The following is a 26,955-nucleotide window of genomic DNA, read 5'->3' as shown; positions in this document are numbered from 1 at the left end:
AAATACCGCAGGGTATATTATTGATAGCAAGTCTGTTTAAGTTATACACATGAAAAGGTCTGATTTCCTTGCCGAATGAAAAACGTTACCTGTTTACCTGGCCAGCTTTCTAATACGTATTACGCAATACCCATGGTATACTCGAACAAAACAACATTTTCATTAGATCAAAAAGGTGTAAAAGAACAATTTTGTTCCCAAGATCCAGATCGAAATATTTACCGTTTTTGAGTTATAAAGCAAAAACTTTTAAGGGCCCAAGATCCCTAATCATAGGGGCCAGCCCCTTTTAAATAGCATAATATGAAAGCCCTTGCAATTATGCACAACTTTTGTTCTACATGTCTTAACAAAATATTTCTAGTTTTCAAGATATAAAGGAAAATATGTCAATTTTTTTGCTGTTTTCCGCGTTCTAACTTTTGACCCCTCTCTAGCGCCATTTTAAATGCAAAAATCAAAAAACAAAAACCGATGTGCACAACTTCAATGCTTCCTCTTTTCAATTTCAAAGGGTTTTGTGCTCCAATTATAACCATTTCTGATCCTTTGTCTGGAAATCGGAGGCATGCAAAATTCAATCAAAGGGGAATAACTCGTGAACAGAAGGTAATTTCCGAATTGTATTACGGTATTCTGACAGTGTTTTGTAAAGTCTAAAAGCTCTGAAAATTTGAACAAAATCTGTTTAAAAATGAGGAATATATGAAGCGTCAAAGTTGGCGTCTAGGAAAAAAAAAAAAAAAGAATAATCTTAATCATCACAATCAGTAGAAGGTCTTCCGTTGGAAACGGAAGACCTTAATAAGAAACAGTAGAATCACTATAAGGTCTTCCGTGAAGACGGAAGACCTTAATAACTAGGAGACTAATTGTTCAGAGAACAGTTAGAGGCCTTTCCACCTTTTTAAGTGTTTCCGTGTCATTTGGGTTGAAAAAAAGGAGAAAAATGCAAAAAATGCACCCCAAAAAAAAAAAAAAAAAAAAAAAAAAAAAAAAAAAAAAAAATGCTCCTCCAGCTGGGCTCGAACTCAAAACCCTTGGATTGAAAGGCAGGTGCGCTAACCATTCGGCCACGCTTTCCGATAACATACGTAAGTTAATTGTTTAAGACTATAGAAGAAATGCAAGCGTATTTTTGGAATCGGTAGGGGAAGAAAGAAGTTCCGTAAAAGGAAATAGTTCCTGAATTTGCAAGCAGTATATGGAATAGTAAGGGACGGGCTGCGTGAGAAAACGTTAACACTGTTCCCTAATGAAAATGTATTAATGGACTGTAGCCCGATTCATCGATATTGTGAGCATGCTGAATTTTTTGTAAATAGCTTCGTTGTAAGCTTAAAAGATCGGGTTCGGATTTTAACATTTCTGACTGAATATCCTGAAATAAATATGAAACATTTAAATAAGCATTTCTTTGGGTTTAATTAAATATGTGTAGCCCAAATTAAATTCCCAACATTCAGTTTTAGAAGGGAAAGACGACAATGAAAGCGAGAATAGTTTTTAATATACCGAAAATCGCTATTTCTGGAAACTGATTAATTCTAAATAAAAATCAAATAAATTCCAAATGTAACAGAAAGAGAGAATGCTTGGTATTAAAATGTCGTATCATATCAGGAGAATTAAATGCTACTAACGACATCTGAAGAAATAGCCGATAAAAGGTTTAGATCATTTCTTCGTTCACCTGCACTTAAATTTCAAACACAACAGAACTTGTAGTTTTTGCCGTGAAACTTCAAGACTTCTATAAACTTATATGACTCACCGTAAAACTCTCCAGAAAGTTTTTCTGAGGTTTATACTACATTTGTACCAAATTTGGTGTCGATCCGAGGTCTGGTTTGAATTCTAGAGTAATATTCTACATTGTTGTTGATGTGATTTTTTTTTTTTAAGAAGGGGGGGGGGTGAATTATTTATTTTATGCCTCTTTTACACTAAGAATTGTAACTACTTCCACATCCTTAAGCCTTATTGTGACCTTTGAGTCAAGGTCAAAGGTCAAGGGTCAAGGTCATTCAAAAAAAGAAAAAAAAGAAAAAAAAGAAAGAAATCTTTACTTTCTGTATTTTTACCTGATACTGGAGCTGGATGCATGTCCTAACTTTTCTATTTGACCCAATGTCAAGGTCAAAGCTCAAGGTCATTTGGTGAATTGCTATATTTTACACATATATAAGGGATTTCTTATGTTTTTAAATGACCTTGACCTTTGACCTTGACCTATATTTCAAGGTCAAAGGTCAAATATGCCGAAGCAGTTGGTACCATGTCTCTAGGATACACCGTTTTAAAAATAAGTTCATTAAATGTAAGTAGCGTAAACTTTCAGGGGCAGTAACTCATACAAGGGTCCAAAGAATGCTTTTGCAATGATAGAATGAAGAGAGTACTAAATGAGTCGAAGACACTGATGAAGGTTTGGAATCTCTACGGTTTACGGTTTCGGAGGAGTAGCGATAACAAGGTTTTGTTGCAAAAGGGGTGACAACTTTTGAATGGGTCAAGCTCGGGGGACTAGAATGAATTCTTTGAAATAGTTTTAGAAGGACATATTATAGATGCAAAGATATTCAGTATGTGTTGAAAGACAAAAGAGATATAAAAAAAAGCTAATTTTCTCATATTTTGAATGACCTTGACCTTTGACCTTCACAAAAATTTCAAGGTCAGAGGTCACAAAATCTAATGCAGTTGGTCCCATGTCTTTACGACTTATTGTTTAGAGAATTTTGTCATTATTCGTAAACATCAAAAACTCTCAGGGGCAGTAATTTATTAAAGGGCTCGACAAATCGTTTCGCAATGAAAAGATTGAAAAGTCCTCTCGAGTAGTCGAAAACATTGGTGAAGGTTCTGTACCTCTACAGTTTATGGTTTCGAAGGAGTAGCGATAACAGGCTATTCTTGCCAAAGGGGCAATAACTTCGTAAGAGGTCATGGGTCAAACACGGGGGGTCGTTTTTTGAAATAACTTTTAATGTCCAGTATCATGAACTATAAAGTTTTTCGATAAGTCTTGTGGTTTCAAAAGTCCGGGAAGAAAAAAAATAATAATAATAAACATAAGCATTTCAAGAGGTCTTTCCACAGAAAGGTGGAAAGACCTAATAATAAACATAAGCATTTCAAGAGGTCTTTCCACAGAAAGGTGGAAAGACCTAATAAGCATTTCAAGAGGTCTTTCCACAGAAAGGTGGAAAGACCTAAATATATGTTCATCTGTTTAATTTACTAACAAACAGAAAAGCAGATTAATTTTTACCTCACCTGAGCCAAAGGCTTAAATGAGCTTTTCTGATCAAAGAGTGTCTGGCGCCCAACTGTCATCTGTAAACTTTTCACATTTTCGACTTCTTCTCAAGAACCACTGGGCCAATTTCAACTATACTTGCCACAAAGCATCCTTGGGTGAAGGGAATTCAAGTTTGTTCAAATGAAGTCTCACATCCTCTTTCAAGGGATGGTAATTAGAATTGGTGAAAGTTTGGAAGCATCTATTAAAAATCTTTTTAAGAACTACTTGGCCAGAAAAGTTGAAACTTGTGTGAAACCTTAATTACATAGTGTAGATTCAAGTATTTCTAATCACCTTCCCGAGATAGGGTGAGGCCAACTTTGGAATATCAAAATTTTACACAGGAATATATATAGTAAAAATCTTCTTCTCAACAACATCAAAGCCATGATTAGTCATATTGATTTGGAAGCATTCTAGGTAGTGAAGATTCAAGTTTGTTAAAATTATAACACCATGGGTTAGGGTGGGGCCACAATGGGGGATCAAAGTTTTACAAAGGAAACTATAATCTTCTCAAGAAAAGCGAAGCCATGATTTGTCATATTTATATGGAAGCATTCTCTGGTAGAGTAGATTCAAGTTTGTTAAAATCATGACCCCCAGGGTGTAGGGTGTGGCCACATTGAGGGATTCGATGTTTTAAATAGGAATATATTAGTGTTGTCAACACGTACCAGGTTAACTGGTTAACTGTCAAACGATGTGAGTATCAGTTAGTAAAACTGCTACTCAGTTACTCGGATATACAGGTAACTCTTGATGGCTCGAACTTCAATCTCGAAGTTCTTGATCGCTTGAAGTGAGTCTCTGGTCCTGAATTTTTCCCCTATATAACTAAGCAAATTTACTCTTGATTTCTCGAACTCTTGGTCTCTCGAAACCCTTGATCCTTCGAAGTCAAAATGCAGTCCCGTTATGCATATTCTATTAGAATTTACCCTCGATACCGCGAAGTGGCTATGTGTATACAAGGTTACATAATTAACATCTTTACCTGGACATTTAAATGGCCCCAGGCAGAAGACGCGGGTCTCGAGGAACGGGATGTTTATTCAGGTGACACGTATGCTGCAAGGTGATAATTGATTTATAATTAATCATATTTTGCATATACGCTACTAAAATAATTATCATCGACAGTGTCTTACGATAATTTAGAGATGCATTGTCAGTGAAAAGTAGTAATTGATTAAAAGACGAAACACTAGCTTATTTAATTTTTATTTTGAGTCAGTGTCAAAGTTAAACGAAATATTAACAAGAGGCCCAGGGGCCACATCGCTCACCTGAGCACTATGGCTAGGAAAAAGCAGAAATCAGTTCAGTCTTGAAAGGTTGAAAAGTTTGAATAAAAAAGTGGTTCGGGGGGAGGGGGGGGGGTGTCATAAATTGAACAAATTTGAATCTACATTATCTGAGGATGCTTCCATTTAAATATGACCAATCATGGCTTTGCTGTTCTTGAGTAGAAGATTTTTAAAGATTTAACCTATGTATTCCTATGTAAAACTTTGATCGCCCATTGTGGCCCCACCCGACCCCCGGGGGTCATGATTTGAACAAACTTGAATCTACACTATCTGAGGATGCTACCATATAAATATGACCAATCATGGCTTTGCTGTTCTTGAGAAGAAGATTTTTAAAGATTTAACCTATATATTCCTATGTAAAACTTTGATCGCCCATTGTGGCCCCACCCGACCCCCGGGGGTCATGATTTGAAGAAACTTGAATCTACACTATCTGAGGATGCTACCATATAAATATGACCAATCATGGTTTTGCTGTTCTTGAGAAGAAGATTTTTAAAGATTATTCCTATATATTCCTATGTAAAACTTTGATCGCCCATTGTGGCCCCACCCGACCCCCGGGGGTCATGATTTGAACAAACTTGAATCTACACTATCTGAGGATGCTACCATATAAATATGACCAATCATGGCTTTGCTGTTCTTGAGAAGAAGATTTTTAAGGATTTTTCCTATATATTCCTATGTAAAACTTTGATCGCCCATTGTGGCCCCGTCCGACCCCCAGGGGTCATGATTTGAACAAACTTGAATCAACACTACCTGAGGATGCTTCCATGTAAATATGACCAATCATGGTTTTGCTGTTCTTGAGAAGAAGATTTTTAAAGATTTAACCTATATATTCCTATGTAAAACTTTGATCGCCCATTGTGGCCCCACCCGACCCCAGGGGGTCATGATTTAAACAAACTTGAATCTACACTATCTGAGGATGCTACCATATAAACATGACCAATCATGGTTTTGCTGTTCTTGAGAAGATTTTTAAAGATTATTCCTATATATTCCTATGTAAAACTTTGATCGCCCATTGTGGCCCCACCCGACCCCCGGGGGTCATGATTTGAACAAACTTGAATCTACATTATCTGAGGATGCTACCATATAAATATGACCAATCATGGTTTTGCTGTTCTTGAGAAGAAGATTTTTAAAGATTTTTCCTATATATTCCTATGTAAAACTTTGATCGCCCATTGTGGCCCCACCCGACCCCCAGGGGTCATGATTTGAACAAACTTGAATCTACACTACCTGAAGATGCTTCCATGTAAATATGACCAATCATGGCTTTGCTGTTCTTGAGAAGAAGATTTTTAAAGATTTAACCTATGTATTCCTATGTAAAACTTTGATCGCCCATTGTGGCCCCACCCGACCCCCAGGGGTCATGATTTGAACAAACTTGAATCTACACTACCTGAAGATGCTTCCATGTAAATATGACCAATCATGGCTTTGCTGTTCTTGAGAAGAAGATTTTTAAAGATTTAACCTATGTATTCCTATGTAAAACTTTGATCGCCCATTGTGGCCCCACCCGACCCCCGGGGGTCATGATTTGAACAAACTTGAATCTACACTACCTGAGGATGCTTTCATGTAAATATGACCAATCATGGTTTTGCTGTTCTTGAGAAGAAGATTTTTAAAGATTTAACCCATATATTCCTATGTAAAACTTTGATTGCCCATTGTGGCCCCACACGACCCCCGGGGGTCATGATTTGAACAAACTTGAATCTACACTATCTGAGGATGCTACCATATAAATATGACCAATCATGGCTTTGCTGTTCTTGAGAAGAAGATTTTTAAAGATTATTCCTATATATTCCTATGTAAAACTTTGATCGCCCATTGTGGCCCCACCCGACCCCCGGGGGTCATGATTTGAAGAAACTTGAATCTACACTATCTGAGGATGCTACCATATAAATATGACCAATCATGGCTTTGCTGTTCTTGAGAAGAAGATTTTTAAGGATTTTTCCTATATATTCCTATGTAAAACTTTGATCGCCCATTGTGGCCCCGTCCGACCCCCAGGGGTCATGATTTGAACAAACTTGATTCTACACTACCTGAAGATGCTTCCATGTAAATATGACCAATCATGGCTTTGCTGTTCTTGAGAAGAAGATTTTTAAAGATTTAACCTATGTATTCCTATGTAAAACTTTGATCGCCCATTGTGGCCCCACCCGACCCCCAGGGGTCATGATTTGAAGAAACTTGAATCTACACTACCTGAGGATGCTTCCATGTAAATATGACCAATCATGGTTTTGCTGTTCTTGAGAAGAAGATTTTTAAAGATTTAACCTATATATTCCTATGTAAAACTTTGATCGCCCATTGTGGCCCCACCCGACCCCCGGGGGTCATGATTTAAACAAACTTGAATCTACACTATCTGAGGATGCTACCATATAAACATGACCAATCATGGTTTTGCTGTTCTTGAGAAGATTTTTAAAGATTATTCCTATATATTCCTATGTAAAACTTTGATCGCCCATTGTGGCCCCACCCGACCCCCGGGGGTCATGATTTGAACAAACTTGAATCTACATTATCTGAGGATGCTTCCATGTAAATATGACCAATCATGGCTTTGCTGTTCTTGAGAAGAAGATTTTTAAAGATTTTTCCTATATATTCCTATGTAAAACTTTGATCGCCTATTGTGGCCCCACCCGACCCCCGGGGGTCATGATTTAAACAAACTTGAATCTACACTATCTGAGGATGCTACCATATAAATATGACCAATCATGGTTTTGCTGTTCTTGAGAAGAAGATTTTTAAAGATTATTCCTTTATATTCCTATGTAAAACTTTGATCGCCCATTGTGGCCCCACCTGACCCCCGGGGGTCATGATTTGAACAAACTTGAATCTACATTATCTGAGGATGCTACCATATAAATATGACCAATCATGGCTTTGCTGTTCTTGAGAAGAAGATTTTTAAAGATTTTTCCTATATATTCCTATGTAAAACTTTGATCGCCCATTGTGGCCCCACCCAACCCCCGGGGGTCATGATTTGAACAAACTTGAATCTACACTACCTGAGGATGCTTCCACATAAGTTTCATATTTTCAAGCGCAGTGGTTCTTAAGAAGAAGATTTTTTAATGATGCCATTAATTTTTCACGAATTCTTAATTATCTCCCCTTGGAAGAAGGCGCGGCCCTTCATTTGAACAAACTTGAATCCCCTTTACCCAAGGATACTTTGTGGCAAGTTTGGTTGAAATTGGCCCAGTAGTTCTGGAGAAGAAGATGAAAATGTGAAAAGTTTACAACAACGACGACGCCAACGCCAACGACAACGACGACGACGACGACAGACAACGGACAAATTTTGATCAGAAAAGCTCACTTGAGCCTTTGGCTCAGGTGAGCTAAAAAGCAGAAACAGCCTCAATGTCAATATGACGACTATTATTGGACAAGTACTTACAGAACTGCATTCAATGATCATGTTTGGAATAGTCAATGCTATGTACGACACTGTAAAATATCGTTTTCATGTAACGAATATGTAGTATGATGTCCGTATTACAAAGAATAAATAAATATACATGAAATGACGAAATATATTTTTTGCTTTACTCAGTTTAATGAAATGTTCATCTAAATTACGAAAAAATATCACTGTTTTATAAAAACCACGTGTAAAAGGTTAACACCGCATGAAAATCATTCCATCCGTAAGACTAATTTTGAAACCTGTCAACAAACCCGGAAAATTCCGGACTCTTGAAAACTGTCTTGAACTCTTGATCTCTCGAAGTTTTTCCTCAGTCCCGCGGACTTCGAGGTATTGAGAGTTACCTGTATGGAATTTTACATAGTAAATCAGTAGGATGAAATGTAATTTTGTTTATTATGTCCCAATTTTATTTAACATTATTCAACGTAAGTCTCGATCTAGCATTTTACAAATTGGTCTGTTTTGATTAGTATTTCACAGTTCATGTAATTGATGGCTTTGATTGCCAAGGGTATTCAAGGTTTGAGGGCTTGAGTTAATTACATAAACTTAATTATGATTGTCTGCAGTACAAGATAAAAAAGGTGCATCAAAAGCATGGAAATACTGAAATTATGTGAAATAGAATTAATTTACATAAATGGGACAGTAGATATGCTAATTAAACCACCTCAAACTGAATTTAACTCTGAAACCAGTTATCAAAAGGACATCCTGCAAAACAATCATTTATTACAGGTATTTGCAAACAAATTTATTTAGAAGATATTGTGTGTTTGTAATTAAATGCGATGTGTATTATAGTTACTACTGAACTATACATACTGCGAACAAAAATGTTTTGAGGTCTAAAGAAAATCCATCCAAGTAACAAGTTACTCGATCGGAAAAGTAAGCGAGTAACCGGTTACTAAAAATCGTCTGATTTGACAACACTACAATTTAAAGTTAGCTCAATGAGCCAAAGGTTTTTCCCGTCACATTTTGTTTGGTGTCTGTCTGTCTAACTTGTATCTGTCTGTAAAATTTCACATTTTAGACTTCTGATGAGGTATCACTAGGCCAATTTTAACCAAACTAGCCACAAAGTATCCTGGGGGTGGGGGGGGGGGATTCAAGTTTGTTCAAATAAAGGGCTAGCCTTCTTCGAAGTGGAGATAATTACAAATTGGTGAAAATTTATGTCCTCTTTTTTCAGATAGTTTACATTCAAGTTTGTTCAAATCATGAACCATGCGGTAGGTTGGGGCCACAATGGGCAATCAAAGCAGACAAACTGAGATCATTGTTATAATGAGCAAGGGTGCCTTTGAAATTCATGGCCTCTGGGTTAAGGTTTCTGGTGTAAGGATGGGGCACTAAAAGAATGATAAGATTTCTGCAAGGGCTTTAAAAAAGTCAGTTAATATATAGGGGTAACCAGTTTTCGGGTGGGGGGGGGGGCATTTTGAGAAGTTTCACTGTATAAAGAAAAAAATCTTTGTAAGAACCGTTGGACCAAAAAAAAAAAAAAACTGAAACTTGTGTGAAAGTTTCCAGACATAATGTTCATTCTAAATTCACAAATCATGATCCCTGGTGGTAGGGTGGGGTTACAGTAGGGGATTAAAATTTTATATTGATTCAGAAATATATATGAAAAATATTTCAAAATCTATCTTCTCAAGAAGATTAAATTTAAATGCTTTCTGAAGTAGATTCTAAATTGTACAAACCATGACCCTTTGGGGAAGGATGTGCCCACATTAGGGGATCAAAGTTTTACATGGGAATATATGGGGAAAAACTTCTGCTCAAGAACAGCAAAGCCATGATTAGTTATATCATCAAAAAGAGAAAATTCAGTGTTCAAATCATGGCCCGCAGAGGTAGGGTGGAGGGACAATAGACCATCAGGTATACTTATATACAACTGTATGTTTATTATTTACTGACACACTTTTTGTTTTACATTCAGTTGATTTTACTTGGTGCAAGGAAACCGGACATTACACAGGAACAGTTGAATATCATCAACAATCGGAGGTGAAGGTGCTTGTTGAACATTGTTTCAAGATGTTAGAGTCCAAAAGGATCACTTCCACAAGGATAGATATCAAAGGTATTAATAGTCATGGTACAAAAAATACTGTAGGAGTCGATTAATCAAATTAAGATTTTATTAGCTCACATGAGCAGAAGACTAGAGTGTCCAGAGTCTGTAAGTCCCTCTGTCATTTGTTCGCCAATTTTCAAGTTCTTCAGTACCACTCTGCCAATTTCAACTAAACTTGCAACACATTTTTGGGTGAAGGGGATTCAAGTTTGTTGAAATGAAGAGCCACAGCCTCAATCTTGCAAAGGGAGATAAGTAAGGAGAAGAAATGATTCCACCTTTATATAAGTCTTCTTAAGAATCACTGCCAGAAATAATAAAATGTGAAGTTTTCTGACATAGTTTTATTTTGCATCAGGGTAGCCTGACTGGTCGTGAAAAAATATCTCTAATATTAGTTTAAATGAAGCAAAACAATTATTTTAAAGGATTTCTAAACATTTGATTCAATTGTGTGCTTTATTCTTTCACTCTCAATTTTCAATCCCATTGAAAAATACATGTAATTGTGAAATGATTTGTTTTGGAAAACTCTTCGTGTTTTATTGTACTATAATATTTTGCTGATTGTAAAAATTTATTTTCTCTGATATTAATGAACATATCAATATTCTGCTTATCTTGCCATATTTTATTTTATGGTTAAACTTTTTAAAAAAAAGTATTGCTAAACTGTACCCAGAGTTATCCTTCCTTCTAGCTAGGTCATTTTATCGATGATAACTGCTGCATAGTGTATATTTTAAGTAAACCAGGTCTACAACTAAGCCCAGTTCAAATATATATGATTGCGCCCATGACAAAAGGGCCTTATGGCAATTTTGTTAAAACAGAGAAATAACGTCATAAAGATATGACGTTGCAGACGGTGAGCGTCGACGCAGATTTTTTTATCCACGTGTTTATTTACGTTTTGACACGTCTAGCTCAAGTCTTGTTCTCAACATTGAAATAATTATTTATTTTCATTTATATCTTTAATTCAGGTCTTGATCTTCTAGTCCACTGATATTAATTAAAATACATGTATTTAGAATTTTATTCGAGACCCGTTTCTTTACTACATGTTATTGTAGCTTTATACGTCTCTGATCTGGGCTATGCATTTCCTATACACATACATGTATAGAAGCTTCAGACTAGGTGATTTTCTGGATAATTGAATATGGATGAACGAATGCGATTTTGATATATAGACAAATTGAAGTTATTTGTTAGACACGGGTATATTATCAAAATATTGCAGAGGAAATCGTTTTCCTGTATAAGATCCGCCCCACCATTCTCAACACATCGATCATGTAAACATTGAAGCATTGGTACATCGTGCATAAATTTTTGTTGTAAAATGCTTTAATTGCCAAAAATTTGAAACTGATCACACTTCTTCCAACAGAAAAGAAAAGTATTCTTGTAAGTTTTCACAAATCTAGCAAAAGTACGAACGAATGACAGACGTGATATTATTTTTAAGAACTATAAATAAAAACAAGAGAGGTAACTCTGACAAGCAAGATACTAGAGAAGTACCAGAGAGGGACTTTCTTTTTTTTTTAACACCATTCAAAATCAACATACTCATACAGATTTGCTCCCGTAGTATAAAAAATATTTTTCAAAAATCTTACTTATCATCAGTTAAAAAACGTTTTAATTGTAAGTATTATATTTATATTTTCTTCAAAAGTATTTTTGAAAGCTCATGGAACTAGCTGCTGTCAAAGTGAAAGAGAAAAAAATATATAGAATAAGAAATAGATGCTACATTGAACCAGACTTTCATTTTTTTAAATCTGTTACATGTGCTTCTATTTATTCTAACATGAAATTATTTTTTAAAATAACTTGAATTTTTAATTTTTTTCAGTAATAATGATCATAAATTTAAATAAAATAAAATGAAATTAAAAAAAAAAAATTGTTTCGTCTTATTTTTGTTGTTGCCACTTCCAATGTAAGTACTTGAAAACAAACAAAAACTACCGAATGAAATAGCATTGTTCTAATTGTTCTAGCTTAAAAAAAAGTTTACATGTATGTATACCTGATGTGTGTGTGAGAGATAGAGAGAGAGAGAGAGAGAGAGATGTTACATTAAATCAAGTTTATTTACACAATGTGAAATGTGAAACTTTAATGAAAAGGCGAATTTTCAAAAACACAACAATATCGTATTATGAAAAGAAATCTCTATCTTTTTTTTTCTTTTGCTGTCTGTTTATTTTCAGTAACTCGAAAATATAACATTTTGGTACTCGTGTTGTGCATAAAAAAAAGTTCAAAGGTTTTAGCTTTATCTGCAGTTTTTAATCACTTAAAAGTCAAATATATGTAATCCTTGTCATTCATAGAATGTCATTACAGTTCTATTATCAATATAAAACTCGTTTCTTATTGAAATAATAATCTCAGTTATCGGGTTAGTATGATATTGCTTAACTTGTCGTTGAATTATGTAAACGGGCTGATTTTGTTATTTCGATTTCTTGAAATAAATCTTGTTAAGATAAAATTGTATTTAAACATGCATTGTACAAATTAAATTAAATGCTAAAAATATACTGCACAAAAGACTATGTTTGCAAGTTTTTATTTTTGTGGCAGTGCAAGGAGACCGGGGTAGAGGGCCAGGGTCATTTTATATTAACGGGACCTAACTACTTTACAGTGTATCTGTAAAGCTTTACAAGGATAAGCATATCCAAGTCTCTGGCATGGGGCCAGAATGGAATTTTTATATTGTAAAACTTCATATACAATAACATTTGAAAACAATAACATTAGAATTTCATACGATAAAGAAGCCGCGAGAAATGGGGGGGGGGGGAGGGGGGATTCTACACACACCATCACATAACAATATTTACATGTACCTAAATGTGTGCCACATCGTAAAAATTTGTCATTTAAAAACTCAGCCAGTCAAGGAATATTATGAACCAGTCGCATTTAACTGACTGGATATATAAAACTTTCAATTAATTTTTACACCCCCCCCCCCCCCCCCCCCCCCCCCCCCCGCCGAAAAAATTCTATTAATTAATCTGCATGTCATTGATTCATAACGACAACATATATATAATTATGTTATATTTAAAGTACGAGTTTCCTACTGTATCGGAGATACAGGGCGGGGCTTAAGCCGAGAGCGGGCCCCGCCCTGTATCTCCGATACAGTAGGAAACGTGTATTCTAAATGACTTGTGACATGACCTTTCTTATGACCTCGCTAATTTACATGTGTATTTAGGTATATATCTCTCAACCAATCAGATGATTTTGCAGAAAGTTGATTTAGTACCCCATTTTAAGCAATCGCAACTGAAATGCCGAGAGAGGTGGACGTGCAGGTATCTATCAATTTGAATAATTATAATTATGAGATGCATTATATAATATGTTTTCGCAAAATTTAATTTATATTTGATTGCGTAGGTTTTTTCCTTTCTATTAAGCTGTTGCTGATTTTTTTTTTAAATCTAAGCTACAAATTTGGTGCAAAACATTTTGATACATAAGAATCATATATGGGAATGTATTTGAAGCAAAAATGTTCCGGGGAGGTTGTATTCTTGGCTCCAAATTGAAATAAACAGATGTAAGAAAGGGTGCATATTACCTTCATGTTTGAAACAAAGTATTGAGGAACCAAAGGCAGATCCAGCACTCACTCGCGCGCGTCGGTATCCCCTCCCCCTTTTGATTTTTTTCTTTTTGACTTTCGTAAATTATGTTTGCTTAACTTGTATACACTTTTAATTTATCAACACGAAACGATCACGCACATATAGTGTCAGGCCTGATTATGAACCCCCCCCCCCCCCCCCCCCCCCCACGAAACCCCCGATTTTGCAGTTTGGACATTTTCTTTTTTTTGGAAGAAAACCATTTTGTGTACTGCCCCCACTCCCTCCTTTCTAAAATTTTTGAATCCTCCACTGGCAACTTTAGGTTGTAAAATTCTATTCTTACTTCATTTCAAATTTGGAAATACTAACAGCGTATCATGCGATTTGATTGATTCTTATCTATATTATTTAATATACGGATTCAGTTTTCCGTCATCACTAAAAATATCGTTGATATTTTGCAGATACAGTACAGTTTCTGCTCATTTGCATAAGAAATGCCCACTAAAAGTGTTCTGTATCGCAGTTATTGTACGGCTGACTTCAAAGGAAAACTCGCCGGGTCATGTCACAATTATGATTTATTTCTTAGAAAAATCTATTTGATATTAATTTTTAAAAAATGACATATTGATTTCATTCAAAGTTCGGATAAAATTTGTTGAAATGACAATAAAATACCCGATATCTATTAATACCCAGTGTATACATGTTCTTCTAAAACCATTTAATTTTACAAAATCAAACAAAATCGTTATACTAGGACGCAATTTTTCTCATGATTAACTAGATTTGATAGCAGTTAAGTTTCCAGTTCCAGGCATGTGGAGCTCATGATCGCTGTTTGTTTTGAAAATTACCCTGCTCATATACATGTACGTAAGGAGAGAGTTCAGGGTGCAAAAATAAATTGAGGAATTATTTCAATATTATTTCAAACCTAACAAAATGACGTATTTTGAGGTTATGGGGTTGGTGGTGGGAAGGCATCCCCCCTGCACACCTAAAATGTAGGAAGATTTTAACAACCCTCGTATGCTATTAAACTCATGTTAACTACAAGTATTGCAGGTTTCTCAAACGATTATTACACGAGATAAATACTTTGGTTTTGAGAGAATAAATTGATATTGAACAGAAGCCGCTTGCTTCTCGGGTTTTCTTGACATTCCAGTATAGTGAATTGTAAAACAATCAAACGAACAAACACTCATAATTCTATACACCACTGCATGATGGATAGTAGTTAATACAACTATTTATTATTACATTATACAATTATTAAAAGAGACAATGACTCAAAAATGTTTCTGGAAATGCTCAATAACATACATTTATTACCGTAGTAACATTACAATGCAAAGTGAAAGTCATGTTCACTCTGAAAACTTTTGACGTTGGTGCGAAAGTAACATGACGTCATTGTTTACCTGTTAAAGTATCATTGATATAAATGAAGAAAAAACCTACTTAGAGTTGACTTAGGGCCATAAAAATTCAGATTTGGCAACTTCTAACCTTGCTCTATTAATATCCATGAAAAACTTAAAATGTGTAAAAATTGCCATAAGGGCCCTTTTCCCATGGGCGCAATCATATATGTTTTCCATTGAATTTAATAAAAAGAAATATATTCTGTTACATTTTATAACATTTTTTGCACCACCAAACCCCCCTCCCCCCCCCCTCCCCCCCCCAAAAAAAAAACAAAACAAAACAAAATATGATAATCATAAATTGGTTTAATATTGACGTCATTATTTAACCATGTTTTATTTTTTCATGTCAATATTTTAGTACTCATTAATCAAGTCATTCAGTAAATCACAGAAATAAGGTCAGGTCTAGTAAAATTTTCAGGTTTTAGTCGAACTGGTCTATTATGTTTAAAAGTTAATGTTGAGCTCTAACTTGAGAAGGATTTGAAATGAACATTTGCTGATGAGTGTACTTTGATATGTTTAACAACAAACAAGTATGGTCACTTTGTCATGCAACAAAAATGACAAATGATGTTCCCATTTCTTTAAAAGAACAAGATGTGTTTGTGAAACACTGATGCCACCGCATGGCAACTTGTAGCGAAGGTTAAACCTTCTCAAATGCAAATCATATATGTTGGTACCCAAAGTAAGGTCTTGTCTCGAGGAATATACCTGTGAAATATGAAAGCCTTAGCAGCAACCATTGAAAAGATATAGAAAATGTTAAAGTTTTTCAAAAGTTAGTCAAAATCAAGGTCAAATGGTCAAAATTAATGTTGCCCAAGGAAAGGCCTTCACAAAAGAAATACACATGAAAAATGAGAGCCCTAGCGCCAACCATTCAAAAGTTATGGCCAAAATTTAAGTTTTTTAAAAGTAAGTCAAACTCCAAGGTCAAGGTCTAAAGGTCAAAATTGTTGGTATCCAAAAGAAGGTCTTGTCACAAGGAATATACCTGTGAAATTTGAAAGCCTGGTGCTAACTGTTTAAAAGATATGGTCAAGGTTAAAGTTTTTTATAAAAGGGTCAACTCTAAGGTAAAGGTCAAAATGACAAAAGAATTTGCACCCATGGAAAGGGCTTGTCACAAGGAATACACATGAAATATGAAAGCCGTAGCACTAAGTGTTCGAAAGTTATGCCCAAGGTTAAAGTTGGGTAAATTTTTGCAAAAGTGGGTCAAACTCCAAGGTCAAGAGGTCAGATATGTTGGTACCCAAAGGAAGGTCTTGTCACAAGGAATACAAATGTGAAATATGAAAGCCATAGTTTCAAGCAATCAAAAGTTATGGGCAATGTTGAAGTTTTTGCAGACACAGCTAAACCATAATCAAAGAGTTGGGGCATATAGTTTTTGCCCTGTCTATCTGTCTGTCTGTGCCTTAGTTGACAATGGTTTTCTTAGGGTGAAAATTTTCAATGTTACCCTCAACTACATGCTGTATTTATTATATTATACTGAATGTTTTATACAAATAAATATAACACTGAACCGTGCATGCATAAATTCTGCGCATTCAATCATTTTTGGATTATCACCCGTCGTCAAGCAGTGTTGACTGTTGCTACGCTGGAGGGCATGGTTTCATCATTCACAGGGTAATAGTGTTTTTTAACAAATGTTTCTCGACAAATCATGTAATCATATTCAACTAATTTACATAAAAGTATAATATCTGCAAATGTTTATTAGCAACATGGATTGATGAAAACTCCAATTTTAATTTATAAGAAAGCGAAGTGCAATGCAGGAAAATTTCTAGCTCACCTGAGCTGAAAGCTCAAGTGAGCATTTCTGATCACTTGTTTTCCGGCATCCATCTGTCCATTTGTAAACTTTTCATGTATTCAACTTCTTCTCAAGAACCACTGGGCCAAATTAAAGTTTGTACAAAGCATCCCTGAGTAAAGAGAATTCCAAATTGTTAAAATGAAGAACCAAGCCCCGTCCCTTCCAAGGGTAGATAATGAAGAAAAACTGAAAATAGGGTGTTGACATTAAAAAATCTTCTTCTCAAGAACTATTAGGCCAAAAAAGATAAAACTTATGTGGCTCGTGACTCTTTCTGAGGTAGTGTAAATTCTAAATTGTTCAAATCATGATCCCCATGGGTTAAGGGTGGTTTGACAATGGTGAATGAAAGATTTACATTGAAATAGGAAAAGTTTTTTAAACAAAAATTTTCTTAACAACTGCTTGACCAGAAAAGATAAATCCAGGTGAAAGCTTCCTGAGCTAGTGTAGATGGTAAATTGTTCAGATCATGGTCCCCCAGGTAGGGTGGGCCACAATAGGGATTAAAAGTTTTTAATTACATAGAAATTTAATTTAAAAAAAAATTCTTCTTAAGAACAGTTGGACCAACAAAGCTGAAACTTATGTGGAAGCTTCTTTGGGTAGTGTAAATTTTAAATTGTTTAAATCATTTTTCCCAGGGAAGGGGGGGGGGGGAGGGGGACATAATAGGGACTACATAGGGAAAATCTTTAAAATTCTCTACTCAAGAATAGCAAAGCTATGATGAATCATATGAATGTGGAAGGTCCTCTTTTAGTGTTGATCATTTTTGCTCAAATTTTGCCCCTGTGTATAGGGTGGGCCAGGCCACAAAAGTTGATCAAAATGTTTCATAGGAATACAAGTATATTGAGAAAAATATCTGATGCAGAACAGCAGGGCTAAAGTGACTCAGGCAAGCTTTCTGTTCCTTGGGCCTCTTGCTATTGATTTCCATTATGTAGACTTTTCTTTAGCTCACTTGAGCTGAAAACTCAAGTGAGCTTTTCTGATCACATTTTGTCCGTCGTCCATCTGTCTAGCTGTCTGTCCATCTTTAAACTTTTCATATTTTCGACTTCTCCAGAACCACTGAGCCAATTTCAACTAAGCTTGCCACAAAGCATTCTTTGGTGAAGAGGATTCAAGTTTGTTCAAATGAAGGGCCACGCCCTCTTTCAAGTGGAGATAATTAAGAATTTGTGAAAATTTATTGGTATCTTTTAAAAATCTTCTTCTCAAGAATCACTCGGCCAAAAAAGTTGAAACTTATAATTATGAAACTTTCTGTACATAGTGTAGATTCAAATTTGTTCAAATCATGCCACCCAGGCATAGGGTGGGGCCACAATGGGGGATCAAAGTTTTACATAGAAATATGTAGGAAAAAATCTTCAAAAATCTTCTCAAGAACAGCAAAGCCATGATTATTTATATTGATATGGAAGCTTCCGCAGGTAGTGTAGATTCAAATTTGTTCAAATCATGCCCCTGAGGGTAGGGTGGGGCCACAATGGGGGATCAAAGTTTTACATAGGAATATATAGGAAAAAGTCTTTAAAAATCTTATTCTCAAGAACAGCAGAGCCATGATTTGTTATATTAATAAGGAAACATTCTCAGGTAGTGTAGATTCAAGATTCATGATTTCAAATCATGACCCCTGGGGTAGGAATTGGGTCCTTAATGCACTATCAGAGTTTTACATATGGATGTATAGGAAAAAAATTCTCTGAAATCTTTTTCTCCAAGAGCAGCAGTGCCGTGTTTAGTCTCATGATATGGAAGTTTCTTGAGGTAGTGTAGATTCAAGTGTGTTCAAACCATAGCCCTGAGGGGTAGGATGGGGCTACATCTATAAAAATCATGATGTTGGGGGACAGGGTGGGGTCACAATAGGGATAAAAGTTTTACATAGGAATATATCAAAGAAAAAAATCTGTTGATGAAGAATAATGGGGCCATATTGACTCAAGTGAGCATTACGGCCCATGGGCCTCCTGTGTTGAAATGAAATTCATGTTAAACTCTTTGCATAGTTATTTAACAAATATAATGATTTTATATTTTAAATTTAGACATGCATATAGACAGAAATGGAGGCTATGAAGAAATAATAGAGGAATTTTGCAAGAAATTATCAGTAACTTCTTTGAGCAAAAGTGGATCAAATATTGACCAAAATGACAGGATGCGTTATTTGAAAAAATTACAAGTTCTCTTGCATGAGGAAGAGTTTAAAAGGATAATGGAGCAAAGGAGGTCCAGTGAGTCACAATCCAAATTAACCAAGTGGTTTTCCTCATTTTTCAAAAAAGGTAATTTTATTTTATTTATTTTTTTTTCTTTAGCTCACAAAGGTATATTTACCAGGCATCCAGCATGGAAATGAAACGAGTCCTTTGGAGTGTGATAGGATAATTTTTGCTAACAAATATACATGGAAACCCTGTGAATAAAACTAAAATTATAGTAACAAAATAAAACTGAAATAAATATATGGTAAACTTGAACCAAATAATTACTTTACAATTTACTTGTTGCTGTTTATGATTATCCATTAAATCATGTCATATAACTTCTTAATTGTGAAAATAGTTATTACACACAATCTCTGCTAAATAAGTAATTAATTCAATATGATTTCTCAACATAAATGCTATGAAATGAAACAAAATTCAAATAAGACACACATAAAAAAATAGTATGTCTACAACATAAAACTTGCAGAACATAATATTATACAAGACATACATAAAAACAAAATGAACAAATAAACATTTTCTTACCTCACATGAGGTGTAAAGATAATTACTTGCAATGGTTTATTTTATAAATCAGCCATTGGGATGATATCCAGCATAAAAAAATATAGGGTCTATTTAATTTTCTGAAATGGTTAAAATTGCTAAGGAACACAAAATTTTATTTTCTCCTATATTACTCTTGAAATCTTTAATAAATATGAGGGTTGTTCAATGCATTATATAATGTGTATTGACGATATCTCAAAAGCATTCGACTTGAATAGTAAAATGAGCATTATATCCCTTCAAAGTATTCTCCGCAGTTTGAAATACATAATTTCAATGTCTGAATCTGTTGTATTCTTATAAACACAAATATCAGACAATATAAAAGCAAAAGCTCACGAAGGCAGGTGAATCAATGACAGAGTTGTAAAACCTCTCAGGATATGATCAGGTCTCTGCACTGACAGGTCTAAGAAGCAACTCAATACACTTGTTTAAAGGTGCTTAGACACAGATTTGAAGTTAATATTTTCTGAATTTTTTGTATAATATCACGACTTATATATTGCAATAGCATTTCACATGAAAATATAATTAAAAACTTATTTTATTTGGAAATTATTGGAACTACGAATTCCTGGACGCATTTGATTAACACTTCCTTGCACTTTCACAAATTTTATCTTTATCCTTAATATTTAAGAAAAGAAGCGATTCAGAGTAGAAATGTTCGAAAGCAAACCCCCTCACTAATATCGTCAGCCCATGCTCAGTGTTGTGTACAGAGTTTAACAAACTGAACACACCCATGAAACGTAAACTGTTTTTGTAAACAGGGCACGAGCTCTGTTATTGTTAATGTTTCCGATTCACCGGGTATGTTCAATTGTTAAAGTCTGCACACACCACTGAGCATGGACTGACAATACTGTGAGTGGGTTTTGCTTTCGAACATTTCTACTCTGAATTTTCTGGATTATAGTTTTGATATTTTTCATTAATACACAACAAAATTGCCACTTTGCTTAAGTATTAAGAATAAAATTAAAATTTGTGAAAGTGCAAGGATGTGTCAATCAAACGCGTCTAGAAATTTGAAGTTTCAATAACTTCGAGATGAAATAAGATTTTTATTATATTTTAGTATGAAATGCTATAGCAACATATAAGTCATGAAATTTTACAGAAAATTTGAGAAAATATTAACTTCAAATCTGTGTCCAAGCACCTTTAAAGTTGACAACAGTTCATGTAGGATTTTTTTATATTTAATACACAATGTACAAATCCATTTTTGAAATGTGTGATGATTTAGGTAGATCTCTTAGGCACTGACTGATGGCTGAGCCAACGGCTTATCGGGACTTTAACGATGACCAGATCAGAACTTTCCAAGTTTTGGGAAAAGAAAAAGTTGCATGGGGCTCAATCTTGAGAGTATGGTGGGTGTGGCAAGAAGCTAATATTCTCCGATTTTGTAAAACATCTCTGTAATACTGACCTGTAACACTTTTGCACTTCAGCACTGGAATTTGTATGGCTATACCATCACATGAAAAGAAATGCAATAAAGAACCTTCTTTGTGCTTATGGTTCTTTTGGCAACTTCGGGCCTTTTATCATGTTTATTTAGCCATATTTTGTTTCTTACTGGTTTGAAATTTGTCACCAGTAACAATGTTTGCAAATTGTCTTTTATAGAATTTGGGAAACATTTTGTACAATTGCTTAGCAATTACTCGTACCCGTTTTTGGTCATCTGTCAATATATCCAGTGTCCATCTGGCAGAAATCTTTTTTTCAAAATATGCTTCAAATTGAAATGCACTTGTGATAATGATATGCCACCAGCTTTGGCAATATCACAAATTGTGTATCTGTGATCACTTTCAATTATTTCCCTGACTTTTGAGACATTTGCCTTGCCTGTTCAGTCACAGCTTGGCAAAATTTTGCTGCAACTTTGACGGACTATGCCAGTCAAAAATTCCAGTAAGATACCTTATCAGACATATAAACTTCCTCCAATTCAGTTAAAATCTGAATTTCCAAATGAGTTTTGTGCAACCTTTTAAATAAGCTGTAATTTCTTCAATATTCAATCTTTAAAAATCTTCTTCTTTACTCCTGGACATCAAGCAGTCAGACTGTTAGTATGATTGTAATCATCATTGAGTCCTCTACCAAAATTATGAAATTCATGGCCCCAGGGTCAGGGGTTCTGGTGCTAGGGTGGGGCTACATGTATATATATTAGAAAATATAGTGAAAATGCATTAATTCGTTGAAAATCTTCTTTTCTGCTTCTGAGTATTATTTAAATAAACTAAGTGCATGGTTATGATAAGCAAGGATGCCTTTTCCAAAATTGGGAAATTCATGGCCCCAGGGTTGGGGTTCTGGTGAAAGGAGGGAGGGGGTTCTATTGATTATATAGTGAAAAAGCATAATTCCTTTGAAAATATTTTCTTCTGATCCTGGTTAAAAAGCAAAGAAACAATAAGTATATACCGTAATTTTTGGAAGATAGGTCAATACATTTTTTCTCAAAACCGTTGGAGTCATCCTATTTAAAGAATCGACCTTTCTAAGGCTCAAGTTTACGAAAAATGACCCCAAATCCGTAAAATTTATGTCAATTTCAAAACAAATCTGTACAATTTTTGTAACTTTTTCAAATATTTTTACCAAGAAAAAATAATACATAGTAAAGAATTAAATATATATTGCATTGATTTCTTGCAAATTAAGTTTCCTTAAATATCCATCAATGTACCCCCCCAAAAAATTATTTAATTATGTCGTAAATAAGGTTTCATCAAAGTATATTTTACAACATGCTATATCTGTCTCCATCTTGTGAAGTTGGAAGTTGCACTCATTCACTAAAAATAAAACCGCAACCGTATCAAAATTTAGAATATGGAGAAGTTTTCACAATTGCAATTTGGTAAATAATCATCATCTTTTTTTTTAACCATTTATGTGTATTGATGAATTGAAATAGTCTACCTAAATATTTTTTCATTGTCTTGTGATATTTTTTAATATGTAAAATGTGTGAAAGAAATTGTTGCCAGTAATTCCTAAATTTATTCATCAAATATACTGTTAATCATAAAAATATTTCGTATCTAATTAACTGATAAAGTGCACTTATCTTCCTCATACCCAAGAGTACACTGATTTATTCAAAGATTGGCCTGTGTTTGAATTTTAATTGTCTGACAGATAAAGGGATATACACTGTGTACAAAAAGGTGTTGACTCCTGTGTTGGTTTAACCACCTGCGGGGCATGATTAACAGCACGTGCCTAACAGGGGTATTAGTGCTACACATCATTGAACATACAAAGCTGTGAAATTCATGATGACTATTAAATTGCAAATGTACCCTCAATTAAATTTTTTTACAACAATATCACAGGCCAAATTATAGCATGAAAATATGATTAATTTCAATTGCTCACTATTACATGTAATAGTCATTTGCGTGCTTTAGCTAATCCCTTATTACAAGAAATATAAAAATTGGCGGTCATCGAAGTTAATATTGTAGTTAATGCCTATGTTAAGGATGTGTCCATGATGTTTAAAAATGAAAATAATTATTGTTTGGTCTGGGACCATATTTCCCTAATTTATAGCTGTGGTATACTACTGTATTTATGGATACTGTTTAACAACAGAGTCAAACTACGACGGCATTGAACAGGCAAGTTGGAGAAAATTTGTTGTAGAGCAAAATTCAAGGAAGTTTCAACTAAAGAATTTTTTTTTTATATAAAACACTATTAAAATGTTTTACTCAAAAAATACCATTTTATTTTCTCAATATGATAATATCATGGGGTAAGCCAAGAAGTTCACATGTTCTGATACGTACAATATATGTAAGAATCTCTTGAAAATCGATAAACAGCGCCTCGTCCTATGTTCCGAATTCGTCCTATCTATGGATTTTTTAAAAAATTAGAGCTAAAAATGAGCCTTTTGACCTATATACCCCATCGACGTATACCCCAAAAATTACGGTAGTTATGATGAGCAAGAGAGCTTCAAGAAGAATTGTGAGTTTCATGGCCCTGGGATCAGATGTTCTGTTTAACGGTGGGGCTCTATTGATAATATAGTGAAAATGCATTAACTCTGTTAAATAATCTCTGCTCCTTGGCATATTGAAGGCAAACAGAGTAAAAGTTTTAATAAGCAAGGATATTTTTACCAGATTTTTGAACATCTGGACCATCTTTGGTCAAGTGTTTGGGTCCTGACCAGGGCTCTATTAATTTGTATTCTAATGAGAGAAGTTATCCCCCTTTGCCATTCACTTTTGATAATAAATGTATTTGAAAAGTTATAGAATAAGAGAATTATGCAAGAAATTTTATTGTATAATAAAAAAGTACTTTCATAGATTTAATAATGAGAAAAACTTGTAAATGATAGAATAAATAAAAATGAGACAAAAATAAGTTATTAAATTTTCTTCAAAGACCAATAGAGGCCAATGTGAGAGGTTACAATACGGGGTTAAAAAAATAGAACAGAAGCACTAAAAGTTTGTTAATAATCTGCATGGTTATAGTGATAAATGGGGGACAGATTAGAACTTAATTAATGAGTTGTTACTGAATACTAGACTAATTATGAGGGCCATTCAAAAATTACGCGGATTTGTTGCACAAAAAATATATTTGACGACATAATCAAGCAAAAAGTCATAAATAATATAAAAGAATCTTTTCATATATGATCATCAAAATTTCATATCAAAACATTGTAAATTGGTATCAATTTCAAGTGATTTAACAGGACATCTCATGAAGTCACGGCGCAGTAAAACTTTCAACGTCACGGGCATTTTAAAAATGGAGCTTTCATTTTCTCAATATTTTCCCTTAGTATTTGATACTGTATTATAAGTTTGGGTTACCTTATCCACTCAGAATAAACGTCCATATACTATTTCCGATTCAGCTTAAAAACTATAAAACTATGTGTGTTTTAGTTTGTGTTAAACCCCAAAACTGCAGATATTTCTGAGGTAAAGTTTGACGTCAGTCGATCTCAATCACATTCTTAACAGCCCAGATCAGTGTTTTGTCGATGAACTTCATCCATCCCTCCCGGATTGCCTTCTAACTAAGGTATAACAATCAAAAATTCTTTTCTACATTTTGTAGAGATGTGTTGGATATTCTGCTGGTTTACTACATGTTTCATTAGGATTATTTTGGGTCTCTATTGGCGTTTTCCAAGCATGATTCATGATTTGATAAAAGTACGCTGCTCCGTCAAATCAGGAGATGTCATTTTTGCAGTTGATTTCGTAGGGGTTACATCGGATAAAAATTACAATATTTCTGTTAGTACTTCAAATATTACGCCAGAAATCTAAATACTTAATATTAAAAAAATAAAAAGAAATTTTAGAGAAAATTGATAAATAATATCGTGAAATATGGAAAATAAATGAATAAAATTTTGGATACCGCATGTTTGTTTTTCAACATTTTTGCCGTGCTCCATATATCACCATCAGCAGTATCAAAACTCCAATAATTTTATGAGATATTAAATAAAATCAGAAAATTTTACCAAGAACTTACTGGAATTTTTAAGAAATATGTTCCTGTGAAATTTCAATTCTATTTGACGTCTGTAAGAGTAAATAATAGAAGAGTCCGCGTAATTTTTGAACGGCCCTCGTATTTTATTGATACTGATCATCCTATTTCTCTTGCTGTTGAGCAACAAAGCTTCATCTATCAGTTTATTTTATACTCTATGCACGGGATCCTTTAAAATGTGTATTATACGTGGGGTGATCAAAAAGTTCGCGAATTAATTGAATTACTTCCTTAAAAGAAATCAAATGAGGTTTCAGTGTTCATTATTTTTTAAAGTAGTCCTCTCCGATTCTAATGCACATCTGCCATTGTTCTGCCCATGCGCGAATCACGTGATCCAAGCGGTCACGTGACATGCTCCTTGGCGTTCTGTTCACAGAAGCTAAAAGATTTTTCCGAGTCTTATATTTCTTACCATGCAAGTTATTTTTTATAACAAAAACAGTCCATCTGTCAGAAATGGCCAAATCTCGGCAGTAGGATAGATGGATAAGGATATCCCTTCCCAGAATTAGCATGGTGACCAGCACAACCCAAGTCCTCTGCCTCAGGAGCGTCGTTTATCCAATATGGATAAAGTATGGATGTCTTCTTTTTATCAATTATCTCATATGTTTCAAGTCCAAAGTAAAGGATATTTTAGGGATTTAATAATTATATTATTGTTAAGATATTCATCTATTTTTCTAATTGTGACTTGGCAATCTTTCAAAACAAATTGCTCAACTAAGTACACATCTTTTCCCCGGTTTGCTTTCGCTGGGCAACAGAACAAACATCATTTTTAACCATCTTCCTGCCTTCACTAAAACAATCAATCCAATTAATGATTGATCTTCTGGTAAGTCTTTTGTCTTCATAAACCTTGTACAAATTATCATTTTCTACTGCAAAGGAATTTCCAAGATATACGTTAAACTTTACAGCCATTCGTTGCTCGAATACGACTGGGTCAACCATTTTTTTGTCACAAGTCACCTACATATTGACGTCATTTTCACACTGAGACGTCACAAACACGGAGCAAAACATTATATAACATCTGCTATTTATAGAACATGTGTATGACTATATGTGTGCCAAATTTCATTCTGATCTAAATTGTGGTTTTGTAAATATAGAGATAGTTCGTGAACTTTTTGATCACCCTTCGTACTCAGGTGACTGTTAAGGCCCTCTTGTTACAATTGCGGTCAACTACTGGCTCTATTGAAATGACTATAAGTATAAAACTACCTGGAGCTGAAGGCTCTTGTTTATACCATTTGAAAAGTATTGAAAAGAGCTATTCAATAGTATCATCACCCACAAAATTGTGCAAAGTGTTATTGCTGTGCTCCAATACACATTACATAGTGAACAGCCCTCATAATACGTATTTAAAACATAAGTTATCAGGGTTAAATTAATCAACTAACTCATCGTGCACACATTACAACTACTTAAGCT

The 26,955-nt window shown here is 34.4% G+C and overlaps 2 protein-coding genes across 2 annotated transcripts in view; one reads left to right on the top strand and one right to left on the bottom strand.

Moving 5' to 3' along the window:
• Positions 1–26,955, bottom strand: part of LOC133171525 (NADH dehydrogenase [ubiquinone] 1 beta subcomplex subunit 5, mitochondrial-like) — a 317,834-nt gene that overhangs the window by 216,359 nt on the left and 74,520 nt on the right. The gene's annotated exons all lie outside the window — the stretch shown is intronic.
• Positions 19,202–26,955, top strand: part of LOC133171516 (uncharacterized) — a 118,331-nt gene continuing 110,577 nt past the window's right edge. The window contains exon 1 of the mRNA XM_061306278.1: positions 19,202–19,437. Within this exon, the coding sequence (XP_061162262.1) occupies positions 19,311–19,437 (127 nt within the window). The 5' untranslated portion in view covers positions 19,202–19,310. The remainder of the gene's footprint in view (positions 19,438–26,955) is intronic.

This window comes from Saccostrea echinata, unplaced genomic scaffold (genome assembly GCF_033153115.1).
Source record: "Saccostrea echinata isolate AGI-Se365-2 ecotype Australia unplaced genomic scaffold, CSIRO_AGI_Sech_v1 ptg000054l, whole genome shotgun sequence".
Taxonomy (NCBI): domain Eukaryota; kingdom Metazoa; phylum Mollusca; class Bivalvia; order Ostreida; family Ostreidae; genus Saccostrea; species Saccostrea echinata.
The sequence above is the reverse complement of the archived record's forward strand: the minus strand, read 5'-3'. Positions and strand labels throughout refer to the sequence as shown.